The following is a 14,672-nucleotide window of genomic DNA, read 5'->3' on the forward strand; positions in this document are numbered from 1 at the left end:
ATTAGCTCACTGATTTCTCTGCATTGTCCTCTATCCGACAGTACATACATTTACTTAAATTTAATTTTAATTAACATTTAATTAAAACATTTCATATTTCAGTTAGTTTTTTTGTAGCTTAGCAATAAAACAAACAAACAAACAAACAAAGAAACAAACAAAGGGGTTATATTAAATTAGAAATTACAGTCTCTAAAGGGATGCACAAACTCAGTCCTGGAGGGCTGGTGTCCAGCATAGTTTAGCTCCAACTTCCTTCAACTTCCTTGAAGTTTCTAGTGTACCTAGAAAGAGCTTGATTAGCTGGTTTAGGTGTGTTTACTTGGGGTTAGAAGTAAAATATGCAGGACACTGGCCCCCCAGGACCGAATCCGAATCATCCCTGCTCTAAATTATACCCCTTCTCTTGATTCTCCCTTTCTTCTCAGATGGGATGGTGGGCCAAATGAAAGGTTACCATAGGCCCTAGTTTGGGCATCTCGGCTTTAAAGGAATAAATTATTTGTTATTTAAGACAGTTGAAAATTAATTTGGCTAAAACTAATTTAATTACATTTTTAATCAACATACAGTATACAGTAAATCAGGACGAAATAGCTTTTTAAATTAAACAACTGCCTCTTTTTAATAATGAATTATACATAACAATAATTAAGTTTTTAATAATATTTATAATAATAATAAAATATAATAGTTCTCTTTTTATTAAACCAATATTTGTAACAATTAAATAATTATATTATTATCATTATAATTTGTATTATTATATATCATTAAAACAACTTATGTAACTTAAGCCAATACAATTACCAAAGTGTTTTATAGCAGACTACAAGAAGTGTTTGTTAGTCGGCATCTGTGTTTTTTGGTTCAGTTGAAATTGTATTCTTTATTGTAGACCGTATTTATTTACAGCAATGTTGGATTAGAGAAAGAATTATATAAGTTTAAAACAGCATTACAGATCCTTCTCAGAAAGTGCATGTCTAGAGTAACAGATCTTTTTATATATGACTGCTAAAAATAGTTCTATTTTGGGCCCTGTTTATATATATATATATATATATATATATATATATATATATATATATATATATATATATATATATATATATATATATATATATATATATATATATATATATATAAACAGGGCCCAAAAACAGAGCCCTGTAGAACTCTTTTTAGCATATATATATATAGCATATGATGTCTATGTGTACATGTTTATTGAAGTGTATTTGTGTATTAAGATGCATGTATTTGAAAATCATATCAAATATATTAAGAAGATATTAACTTGTTTCTGATCATTTAGAAAATTATGATTGAAATTCATTGATTTTTGCTCAAAACAAAAAATATTATCAGTTAATATGGTAAGAATAGACAATTTTTACTTAATTTTTTAATAAATTGGCAGATTTTTCTTTCTTTAAAACTTAACTTCACTTGATCTTGATTTGATTTTCATAAAACAAGACGATAGCATTAAATCATTTTGTTGATTCTCTTGTTAATATGTTGTGATTTATGATTATTTACATATTTGTAAATGTAAATATGTGGAAAAATGCCTTTTGTTGTTGATGCTCCTCAAAACAACTGGTTTTCTTTTGCAGAATAAAGATCTAAACATTCTTAAGAAAAGATCAATTTAGTTCAGAAGCAAAGCAACTAGGCCTGGCACGATAAGGAATTTTTATCATGCGATATATTGTCACAGAAATGATTGTTATTTTGAAATAATTTTATGCCACTATTATATAATTATTGGGTTTCACTTTATTTTGATGGTCCGTTTGTTAAACTTAAGTTACATTGCATATACATGCCAACTAATAGATTATAAGTAGACTGTCAGTTTGGGGTTGGGGTTAGTGTAAGATGACATGTAGTTGAACAGTTTCTTATAGTCAGTTAAATGTCTGTTGAAGCTGCAGTATCAGCAGATATTAAGCAGACAGTCTACTAATACGCAAATGAGAATTGGCATGTAGCTACAACGCAACTTTTAGTCAACAAAATATGCGATAGGGACCATCAAAATAAAGTGTTACCAATTATTGTACAACAGCATAATAATGCAAATAGCCATGAACACTTTAAAATACTTATCATTCTTAAGGTTATTTAAATTCTTTAGTTTGATATTTAGATGTTAAAGAGGTAAATGTACTATTATATACTATCAAATGTTACATTGGGTAAATGTACAATTATAATTGTATTATAAAATATAATAATATTCTCTTAAATTAAACACTAATAAGACCAAAGAAATGATTGTTGATTTTAGTAGACATCCATCACAAGCGGTGCAAGTAATTATACATGAGACTGAAATTGAGATTGTTTCATCATATAGGTACTTGGGTGTATATTTGAACAGCTAGCTCGATTAGTCAGAAAATACAATTCAGGGATATAAGAAGGGTCAGAGCCGCATTCATTTATTAAGACGACCGAGGTCATTTGGTGTGTGCCAGACACTGTTAAAAACTTTTACATTTACATTTAGTCATTTAGCAGACGCTTTTATCCGAAGCGACTTACAAATGAGGACAAGGAAGCAATTTACACAACTATAAGAGCAACAATGAATAAGTGCTGTAGGCAAGTTTCAGGTCTGTAAAGTCTAAGAAGGAAAGTATTAGTAGTATTAGTTTTTTTTTTTTTTTTTGGGTACAGTTAGTGTGATATCCAGAGAGGCAATTGCAGATTAGGAAGTGTAGTGGAGACTAAATAGTTGAGTTTTTAGTCGTTTCTTGAAAATAGCGAGTGACTCTGCTGTTCTGATGCAGTTAGGGAGTTCATTCCACCAACTGGGCAGATTGAGCGTGAGCGTGAGCGAAAGTGATTTCTTCCCTCTTTGGGATGGAACCACGAGGCGACGTTCATTCACTGAACGCAAGTTTCTGGAGGGCACATAGATCTGCAGAAGTGAGAGCAGATAAGGAGGAGCAATGCCAGAAGTCACTTTGTAGGCAAACATCAGAGCTTTGAATTTGATGCGAGCAGCAACTGGCAGCCAGTGCAAACGGACTAGCAGCGGAGTGACATGTGCTCGTTAAGGTTCATTAAAGACCACTCGTGCTGCTGCGTTCTGGAGCAGTTGAAGAGGCTTGATAGAGTTAGCTGGAAGCCCAGCTAGTAGAGAGTTGCAGTAATCCAGTTTGGAGAGAACAAGAGCTTGAACAAGGAGTTGAGCGGCATGTTCAGATAAGAAGGATCGTGTCTTTCTGATGTTATAGAGTGCGAATCTGCACGATCGAGCAGTTCTAGAAATGTGGTCAGAGAAGTTTAGTTGGTCATTGGTCATCCTTTTTATGATTCTGTGGTGTCTTCTGTGATTCTGTATGCTGTAACCTGCTGGGGAGGGGGACTGTTGGAGAAGGATGAAAAACAAATTAAATAAACTTATTAAAAGGGCAGGTTCTGTTGTGAGGTGTGCACTACCTACCATAGAAGAGATTGCACATGATCGAATGCTGGACAAATTTGTCAGTATAATGAACCACGATAGTCATCCCCTTTTTGAAACAGTCCAAGTGTGTGCAAGCTCTTTTAGTACAAGATTAATTCAACCCCGGTGTTACAGAGAAAGATACAGGAAGTCTTTTTTACCAAAAGTGATCAGATTGCATAACCAAAGTCATACCAGAGGAATTGTGCTGAACTGAATTAGATATTAGATATGGACAAGTGTTTACTCGTTGTTTTTGGAACTAAAGTGTGCAGAATGAAATGTAATTCTTTATTGTTTTTATATGTATATGTAACTTATTTATCTATTTTTAGTTTGGGGAGCTCTGCTGTGACATGTGAATTTCCCTTTGGGGATTAATAAAGTCAAAGTCAAGTCAAGTCATAAACTTTGAGGTAGAACGTAAATGTCATTGTAAAATGGCTTTAAGGTTATTTGTGAGTTTGTACAGTAAATATATATTGCAATGGGAAAAGTTAATGAGGTCATCTCCAAGTATTGCACGATAAGTTGATATATTGATTATGGGGAATATGCTGAAGCGTGTTTATAGGACTTTTAATTTGCCAGTAACCTGGGTTAAGCGCTTCCGGCGAATTGAATGTCAATGCAAAATCCAGTGTGTTTAAAGTCTGTTTTCTTTAAAAATCAGCGATCTCCACTGGCTGAGTGATATCCGATTTAAAGTGGGTCTCAGATTGTACAAGAAGCACTGCATTAAATTACATTTCCCCCGCCATATCTTTATTATATGACCATTTATTTTACCCCAGTATATTCAATGGAGCTTCTGCGTTAGCCTGCCGATTCTGACGGGCGCGTGCGAGTAAACAGCTTTTTATCTCGTTTTACGCTTGAGCAACTAAATAAATGCTAAAGTTTATTTAACTAAATGTATTTTAATGACATTACAACATCGATTCTGTATAAGGAACCGTATAAAATGAGAAAAAGTTCACAATAACAGGTCACCTGAAGTGTATCAGCATGGGAACAGCACTAGCTCGGCATATACCCTATTGTGACAGTCCTAAAAGCAATATCATGAAGTGTATTGTCTAAAGAAAATAAAACAATTAAATGAGTTTAGGCTTAAACCAAGAATCATTTATAAGTAAATATATACTCTTCAATAATGTCAAATATAAGTTTAAAAGTAAAAATATTATATTCAATAATGTCAATTTGTTTTAAGAAAACAAGCCTTATCACATTAAATTATTGTAAGGCAAGGCAAGGCAGGTTTATTTATATAGCACATTTCATACACAGTGGCAATTCAAAGTGCTTCACATAAACAAGAATAAAAAAAACAAGTAAAATAAAAATAAAAACAAATAATAAAAATGATAAAAAAACATAAAAACAGGTAAGATGTGATATAAAAGAATGAAGAAGAAGAGAAAAACATGATAGTGCGATCTGTCAGACGCAGCACAGTGCTCATTCAGTAAAGGCACAGCTAAACAGATGTGTTTTCAGTCTTGATTTGAATGTGCCTAATGTTGGAGCACATCTGATCATTTCTGGAAGCTGATTCCAGCAGCGAGGGGCATAGTGGCTGAAAGCTGATTCACCCTGCTTTGACTGAACTCTTGGAACTTCTAGTTTATATGATCCTAAAGATCTAATAGATCTGTTGGGTTTGTATTCAGTGAGCATATCTGTAATGTATTGAGGACCTAGGCCATTTAGTGATTTATAGACCAGTAATAATACTTTAAAATCTATTCTGAATGTAACTGGCAGCCAGTGTAAAGACCTGAGGACAGGTGTGATGTGCTCTGTTTTCCTGCTTCTGGTCAGAATTCTGGCCGCAGCTTTCTGGATAAGCTGCAACTGTCTGACTCTTTTTGGGAAGGCCAGTGAGGAGTCCATTACAGTTATCCACCCTACTGGTGATTAAAGCATGAACAAGTTTCTCTAAGTCCTCACTGGAGGCAAAGCATCTGATTCTTGCAATGTTTTTGAGATGATAGTGCTGATTTACTGACTGCTTTTACATGACTATTGAAACTCATATCTGACTCCAGAGTCACACCAAGATTCTTGACCTTATTTTTTGTTGTTTGACCTTTAGTGCCAAGGTGCGCATTTACCTTGAGAACCTAGTCTCTGTTCCCGAACGCAATGACTTCAGTTTTCTTTTCGTAAATATTTTTAATTTAAGAGTGTTTAGATATTAATACTAGGGAACCGGATAACAATCTTTTTGTGGGTGACTTCTCCTTTTATTTTAAATGCATCCATATGCAGTGTGATTGTTATGTTCTCATCATTTTTGTGTTTCACTTTGTCTGCAGTGCATGGTGAATTTGGTTTGTTAGCTTCAGTCGTGCTCAGCCAAATCTCTCAGCATGTCGGGTGCCTACGATGAGTCCGCCATGTCCGACGAGACCACAGACAGCTTCTGGGAGGTCAGAATTATACATTGTTCATTAATTTTCCTTCGGGTTAGTCCCTTCATAAATCAGGGGCCGCCACAGTGGAATGAACCACCAACTTATTCAGCAAATGTTTTACACAGCGGATGGATTTCCAGCTACAAGCCAGTACTGGGAAACACACATACACTCTCGCATTCACACACATAAACTACGGACAATTTCGTTTATTCAATTTACCCATAGTGCATGTGTTTGGACTGTGGGGGAAACCGGAGCATCAGGAGGAAACCCACGCCAACGGGGAGAACATGCAAACTCCACACAGAAATGCCAACTGGCCAGTTCAGGGTGTCATGGTTGGTGTTAGGGGTAAAGGAGCGAGGACTCAATTGCAGGGAAAAAATGTGTATTTATATATTATATAAGAAAAGAAAATAAACGGCAAAATAAACCACCACCGAGGGGGAATACATTAATAAAACAAATAAACAAACAAACTTCATTGGATAGGCTGGCAGAGATCAGTTCTGCAAACCACAAAAGGATGGGGGAATAAACAACGACGAACTGGCACAGGACAGCAGACATGAGGAGAATATAAGCAGAAATAATTAACACACAAACAAGTGAACATAATAAACTAATAATGGATTAACAATGAGGGTGGGGCTAGACAATAGACGGGAGAACACATGACACAAGAAAACACCACAAGCCATGTGCTCACATAAACGGGATAAGAACACGCAGCCAATGAGAGAACTCTCTAACCGCATGTTCACAAGACAACACTAAAGCACAATAGTGAATCACGCGGCCACAATGTAAACACAGAGCCACGTGCTTAGACAACACAAACAGACGCAAGACACGAGCACACGATAGATGAAAGCACCCTACCGTGCGCTCACACATATGCACACGCATGTTTCATCTCAGCGCCGACCGAAACCAAAACCAGAGACGCTGAGAATGAAAACAGCGCGATGCCGACAGAACAAAACACAAACACGAGTACAAGAGCACGTGTCCCAAGCATGCACATAGCTTGCGTGCCTGCATCAAGCGGGAGTGCGCATGGTCTGAGTGGCTCACGAATAGAGACACAATGACAGAAAACAAAACAACAAACAGGACAAGACAGAACTAGTGTCCGGACTCTGCCACCAAAACAAAACAGGACCAGAGTGTCACGTTAGCGTGATCAAAACAGGAACAAAAAGGTGCGGATCCAAGTGCAGGCTTATTTACTATCGTGCAGCAAACAGAAAAACAAGGTGCCCGGTGTTCAAAAATAACAAAGTAACAAATAAACAGCAAAAACAAGAAACTATGACAGGATCAGGAACAAGACTAAGGTAACAACCATCTCAATATGCAAGACTTACTAGATACTGATGACAAGATAGACAAACGACGCAGTAACAAACAGAGGTGGAATGGTTGAATATATAGTCCAGGTAATCAACGGAGATTGGAGCCAGCTGTGGTTGAAATCTTTGTAGATGACAGACCGGGTGTGTGTGCGAAAGAATGTATGGAAATGTAGTCTTTTTGGGCGCTGTAGTTCCACTCAGTGTCCATTGAACTACAGCGCCCTCAGGTGGTCACTGACAGTTGTGACACAGAGCGGCAGAACCCTAGCTGCGTCCCAAATCGCATACTTCTAAATTCTATAGCTGCGTCCCAAATCGCATACTTATGCACTATTCTACGCCATTTTGTAGTATAAATAGTGTAAGTAGTGCGTTCACACTGAAAACACTAAAAATAATAAGAGCACTTCAATTACCCGGATGATGCACTCATTCAGCCGCTAAAATGAAGTGTGTAATGATGGACACTTCACGCACTCAACGACCGCAGGTTTGCTTACGTAGCGGAAGGGGCGGAGCTATCGGACGCACATGTTGAATAACTTTATTTATTTTATATGGTGAAAGCAAAATTCTCCTACGAGAGTGATTATAGCGCCTCCCGATGGCGAATGCGGCAATACTCACGGCTGGTTTTATTTGATAGTTTGGTCATTTATTTCAATGATTTGGCGACCGTCAAACGTCATCAGGGAAACGGTTTGAATTTCCGCTTAGTAAAAAACATTAGTGTGCCATTTGGGACAACACTACATACATATACTTTCCTGTTGAGTGTGTAAGTGCATAAGTACATAGTGCATGAGTGCATAGTGTAAAGTGTGCCATTTGGGACGCAGCTTATGCCATTTTGTAGTATAAATAGTGTTAGTGTGTTCACACTGAAAACTCTAAAAACAGTAAGTGCACTTTAATTATCTGGATTATGCACTAATTCAGCCGGTAAAATGAAGTGTGGAATGATGGAGACTTCACGCACTCAAACGACCGCAGCTTTGCTCACGTAGCGGAAGGGGGCGGGACAATCGGGCGCACATGTTGGATAGCTTTATTTATTTTGGATGGTGAAAGCAAAATTCTCCTACGAGAGTGATTATAGCACCTCCCCATGGTGAATGCGGTTATACTCATGGCAGGTGTTATTTGGTAGTTTGGTCATTTATTTCATTGATTTGGCAACCATCAAACGTCATCAGGGAAACGGGTTGAATGTCCGCTTAGTAAAAAACATTAGTGCTCCATTTGGGACGACACTACATACATATACTATGCTGTTGAGTGTGTAAGTGCATAAGTACATGAGTGCATAGTGTGCCATTTGAGACGCAGCTCCTGACACAGGGTTGGAACCAGCGACCTTCTTGCTGTGAAGCGACAGTGCTAACCACTGAGCCACCGCAACACCCAATCATATGTTAATAATAAGAAATATCCTACTAAATACTGTTCCTGAAGGTTGAAAAGGATGTGGGTTAAAAAGTCCACAAAGCATGATCAAAATACCGCTGAAAATATGAGTTTTGAGTTAATAAAGTTCATTTCAAGAGTTCACACTTAGCTTACGAAAGCTCGTTTGGCATGCTGTCCCAGGAGAGAGCCCTGAGCTCAAGGCATTCCTCGAGTCCAGGGCTCCCTCCCTTTGTGGGGCGAGGAGAGAGATGGAGCTCAGCGCGATCTCAAGACTCCCCCGCAGCTAAGGCCAAGGTGAACTTCCTGAGAGCGAGACAATTACCAGAAGCTCGAGTAGGGAGCCAGAGCTAATGGTATTCCTGCTGGTTGCTGGGCCCCCGAGCCACCTATTTTGGATAAAGGTGGAAGAAGGGGAAGGAGGGGTGATTTTTCAAGATGAAGATAGTTGTAAGTGGGAAAGGAGGAGATATATATATATGGGAACTAGGGATCCTTTATTGGAGGATCGTGATTAGCTAATATGAGCCAGCTGGTTTAATCATAAGCACGTACTCCTCTCGAAATTAATTTAATAAATTAAACTTCATGTTTATCCATTTAATCTGATGGAAATAGCTAACTTTTTTTACAGTGCACGTTACATAATTGTAATATTACATAATTTGCACAGAATAAATAGCATTTAATTTTATATTTGTGCTTGTGAGCCACATACTGTTGAAGTCAGAATTATTAGCCCCTCCTTTTAATTTTTTTGTCTTTTTTAAATATTTCCCAAATGATGTTTAAAAGAGCCATGAAATATTTACAGTATGTCTGATAATATTTTTTCTTCTGGAGAAAGTCTTATTTGTTTCATTTCGACTAGAATAAAAGCTGTTTTAAATTTTTTTAAATCAATTTTAAGGTCAAAATTATTAGCCCCTTTAAGCTCTATTTTTTTTTAATAGTCTATAACTTGCCTAATCACCCTAACAATAATTATGACCTCAACTGTATAATTTGATTAGATGCAAAACACACTGTTATGTGCTACTGTCATGTTTAATATTGACAAATTGACTTCATTTTGTGGAAGTATGTCATTCAGCCAAAGAGCCAACCATTCAATTGATCAGCATGGTGTTAACATAGCATTAGAAGCTAAACTGTGTCAGTGTGGCTGATTTATTGGCCACAAATGAAAGCACATGCCGTCTTAAGTAGGACTACATTTATTTGCACACAAAACAATACATCTTACTTATTTAATATTTGTGTTTGTGAACCACATATCATTTTATTAGATGCAAAACACACCGTTTTGTGCGACTGTAATGTTTAATATTGATAAATTGACTTGGAAGTATGTCATTCAGCCAAAGAGCTAACCATTTAATTGATCAGCATGGCATTAACATAGCATTAGAAGCAAAACTGAGTCCGTGTGGCTGATTTATGGGCCACAAATGAAAGCATATGCTGTCTGAAATAGGATTACATCCATTTTCTTCAGAAAAAGGAGATTTTTAATAGATAATGTGTTAGCCATTTAATATGTATCATGAGCTCTGTAATTATTAAGCCACAAGGAAATACAATGGATATAACATTAAGTTTAGCTGATTAAAAGTTAGGGGCAACATGGTGGAAAGAAGATCACTGGGTCAAGTCCTGGCTGGGTTAGTTGGCATTTTTGTGTGGAGTTTGCATGTTCTCTGGTTTCCCCCACAGTCCAAACACATGCGCTACAGGTGAATTGAATAAACTAAATTGGCCGTGCTGTGTGTGTGTGTGTGTGTGTGTGTGTGTGTGTGTGTGTGTGTGTTTGTGTGTTTGTGTGTGTGTGTGTGTGTGTGTGTGTGTGTGTGTGTGTGTGTGTGTGTGTGTGTGTGTGTGTGTGTGAATGAATGTGTATAGATGTTTCCCAGCACTGGGTTGCAGCTGAAAGGGCATCCACTGAGTAAAACACATGCTGGATGAGTTGGCGGTTCATTCCACTGTGGCAAACCCTGATGAATAAATGAACTAAGTCGAAGGAAAATTAATGAATGAGTTACAGAGCTGTTTTAAGGACAGTAGCTGTTTTCTATTACAAATGCTTCACTAGCGCTCTTTTCATGGTTTGATCTGAAAGTGTTTTCATGGTTCTGAAGGTTGGAAACTACAAGCGCACAGTGAAGCGCATTGAGGACGGTCATCGGCTCTGCAATGACATGATGAGCTGCATACAGGAGCGGGCAAAGATCGAGAAAGCTTATAGCCAGCAGCTCACCGACTGGTCCAAGAGATGGAGGCAGCTCGTGGAGAGAGGTGAGGAAGGATTTTGACTGTGTAATATACACTCACCGGCCACTTTATTACATACACTTTACTAGTACTGAGTTGGACCCCCTTTTGCCTTTAGAACTGCCTTAGTCCTTTATGGCATAGATTCAACACAGGAAATATTCCTCAGAGATTTTGTTCCCTATTGACATGATAGCATCACACAGTTGCTGCAGATTTGTCGGCTGCACATCCATGATGCGAATCTCGCATTTCACCACATCCCAAAGATGCTCTATTGAATTTAGATGTGGTGACTGTGGAGGCCATTTGAGCACAGTGAACTCATTGTCATGTTCAAGAAACCAGTCTGAGAGGATTTGCGCTTTATGACATGGTGTGTTATCCTGCTGGAAGTAGCCATCAAAAGATGAGAACACTGTGGTCATAAAGGGATGGACATGGTCAGCAACAATACTCAGGTAGGCTGTGGTGTTGACACGATGCTCAATTGGTACTAATGGGCCCAAAGTGTGCCAAGAAAATCTCCCCCACACCATTACACCACCACCACCAGCCTGAACCGTTGATACAAGGCAGGATGGATCCATTCTTTTATATTGCTGATGTCAAATTCAGACCCGTTACAGAGCAGTTGGACTGGTGTACCTAATAAAGTGGCAAGTGAGTGTAAGTCTAAAATTAAAAGTAAAAGTAAAAAATTACATCATAAAACATGTCGAACTGCAAATTGATGTCAATTAACTACTAAAAATTTGACGTGTTTTTTGATGCCAGTGCAAAATGTCAATTTGATGTTATTTTGACATCAAATTGACATTTAGCATTGGCATCAAAAAAATTTTATTATTAAAAATTGTCACTTGAGATGTTTGGAATATGCTCCTTTTAATTGTAATTTTAGTGCAATTATTTATTCACTGTAGCATTATTTGTATTTGTATACTTATTAGTTATTGTTGTCATTATTTTACTTTTTATTTATTTGTTTTTTATTGTTATCATTAGAAATCGGCAGTAGAGATGTTTTGAATATGCTCCTTTTGATTATAATTTTTAGTGCAATTATTTATTCACTGTTGCATTATTTGTATTCGTATACTTAAAACTTGTTGTTTTTTAATCATCATTTATTCGTTTTTTATTGTTATTATTAGATCAAAATCAAATCACTTTTATTGTCACATCATCAGCAGCGCGTGTGCTATGATGAGTGAGAAGCTTAGGTGCTGGCTCCAGACAGTACAAATTACAGACAGTGCAAATAAAATGACAGTGCAAAATACAGACAGCGCAAAATACAGTCAGTGCAAATACAACGACAGTCCAAAATACAACAGCATACTCCCAAATAACAGGACAATGTAAAATTGACAGTGATATGTACAATGAATAGGTGTCCACAGAGTTGTAGGCAGTATTGTTTCAAGTATGGATTGGTTAAAGTGCAGTGCATGCTACATATTGATGGTGTGCAGTGAGGGGTATGGAAGAGTCTGTGTGGGGTGTGTTAAGTGTTCATCAGCCTGATAGTCTGAGGGAAGAAACGTTCCTTCAGTCGGCTAGTGCGTGACCAGATGCTGCGGAGCCGTCTGCCTGAGGGTAGCAGAGAGAAAGGTCTATGGCTTGGGTGGCTCGAGAAATTGTCAGTAGAGATGTTTTGAACTGTATGTTTGAAAACCTGACTGTATTATGCATAAAAAAATGTGCATTCATGAGTTACGGGTAAGGAAATGTCTATAGCTCTTAGAATATGGAGCTATAGAATATAGAAATATAGTAAGAATAGGGAACTCCAGCAACACTTATAATTAGGGATGCATCGATATGGATTTTTTGACCGATACCAATAACCGATAATTCTTCAGACTTGGAGGCCGATAGCCGATATATATAAGTTGATAATTATAAATATTTTAAAATGTTATATTTTTATACAGCAAACTTCAGAAAAGATTGAACTCCTCTTTTGAACTGAATAGTCTATACTCAAAGCAAAAAAGGCAAAATTTCTAAATTGCAAGGTGATTATAGGCCTATATTCATGATTTCACATAAATCAGCATGCAAAAAATAAATGATTTCATTTCACAATGATAAGGAACGTGGTTACTTACTGAGTTATTAACGCACAGCAATAGCACATGAAGAAAGGACGAACTTTGAACGAATAAACAGTGTGAGGAGAGCTCCATTAAAGTGCACTGGACAAGTCTGAACATGTTCCGCCCACGCGTGCGCGGCAGGCAGGTCTGTACAATAACCTAATTTATCGGCTTAAAGATATCGGCCTAATTTAGACATCGGATCGATAACGGTAATCTTAAAAATAGCATTTATCGGCCGATAACGATAGAGCCGCCGATATAGTGCATCCCTACTTATAATATAAGGAGAACATTTTAATGAAATAAAATAAATGCCAAAGCATTTTGGTTTAAAAGCCTTCCTCAGGGCACAAGAACACATCATTTAATACAAGTGTTGCTGGAGAGCCCTATTTTTATTATGTTTACATTAATGAATTACGCAAATGGTGAATGTTTTCAGCATAAAACTCAGAAATATATTCAGAAAATATGAATTATGATCATTAAAGTTGATGTTAAACTGGACATTAGTTAGACATTTAGTTTTTCAACCTTAAATGTTTCAAATAAAAAATAAGGGTTTATATCATGCACCTAAAATATACAATTTTGGCATTGTTTTTTTTCTCTGAATGGTTTGCAGGGCCGCAATACGGTACACTGGAGAGAGCCTGGTTAGCTGTGATGACCGAAGCTGAAAAAGTGAGCGAATTGCACCAGGAGGTGAAGAATAATCTGCTGAATGAGGACTTGGAGAAGGTGAAGAACTGGCAGAAAGACGCCTACCACAAACAAATGATGGGCGGCTTCAAAGAAACCAAAGAAGCGGACGAGGGCTTTCGGAAAGCGCAGAAGCCTTGGGCCAAAAAACTCAAAGAGGTGAGACAGAACATCTCCTTTAAGTCCTAAAGTGACAGTGCAGTCTGTAAAATGGCGAGTCTGGAAACAGAGATGAGGATGTACATGCAGTTTGTTAGGAAAATAGGCAGGCAACAGTCAAACATGTACAAACTGGAGCATAGTGATGTGACGTTGTGCATAGCTCGATTTATTTTGCCATAATCAAATGATCAGTGACGTCTGAAGCTTCATTTTCACGTATACCCACATGACTGCACTGAATTTTGATTCAAAAGTTTAAACACTCTCGTGGGTTAGTAAAGTGTATAGGGAGAGATTAGGCATCGATTACATACATTTCTACGGTTTCAAAGCTCTGCACCAGTCCCGCGCACCAGTAATTCAACTAAAATACAATAGCAATTTATAGTTAAAAGCTTTTGAACTATACTAAAGGCCATTAGGGTATTATTTACTACTATTTTTTTTAAAAGGCCACTGCTTATTGTAGTATAGTGTGTAATGGAGGCCGGCTGGTGAGTGCAGTGCTAAAAGCCTCACTCCCATACCCTCCTCCTTAAAGCATTCGCCTGTCATGCAGGAATTGCTGGTTCAATCCCCGCTCGGGATGAGTAGCTTGGTGTATGAGTCTGAATAATTCTGAAAATCCAAGATATTCAAAAGTATTTACGTTATTTACGTTTCCATAAAGGTAAATACTTTTGAATATCTTGGATTTTACTACAGTCATCGGTGCAGTAATGTAACATATCTCATATGTAAAAAAAAAACTGCAGAAATCTTAATTAATTTT

General features: G+C 37.3%; 2 protein-coding genes across 5 annotated transcripts in view; one reads left to right on the plus strand and one right to left on the minus strand.

Annotated features, from left to right (window-relative positions):
• Positions 1–14,672, minus strand: part of slc12a5a (solute carrier family 12 member 5a) — a 2,560,186-nt gene that overhangs the window by 200,107 nt on the left and 2,345,407 nt on the right. The window lies entirely within an intron of this gene.
• pacsin1b (protein kinase C and casein kinase substrate in neurons 1b) overlaps positions 1–14,672 on the plus strand; it is a 91,390-nt gene that overhangs the window by 62,723 nt on the left and 13,995 nt on the right. For all 4 annotated transcript variants that reach the window (XM_087256071.1, NM_001033728.1, XM_087256070.1 and 1 more), the window contains 3 exons: positions 5,791–5,904; positions 10,796–10,952; positions 13,662–13,897. In XM_087256071.1, the coding sequence (XP_087112197.1) occupies positions 5,845–5,904; positions 10,796–10,952; positions 13,662–13,897 (453 nt within the window). In that variant the 5' untranslated portion in view covers positions 5,791–5,844. The remainder of the gene's footprint in view (positions 1–5,790; positions 5,905–10,795; positions 10,953–13,661; positions 13,898–14,672) is intronic.

This window comes from Danio rerio, chromosome 6 (genome assembly GCF_052040795.2).
Source record: "Danio rerio strain M-AB ecotype USA chromosome 6, GRCz13ab, whole genome shotgun sequence".
NCBI lineage: Eukaryota > Metazoa > Chordata > Actinopteri > Cypriniformes > Danionidae > Danio > Danio rerio.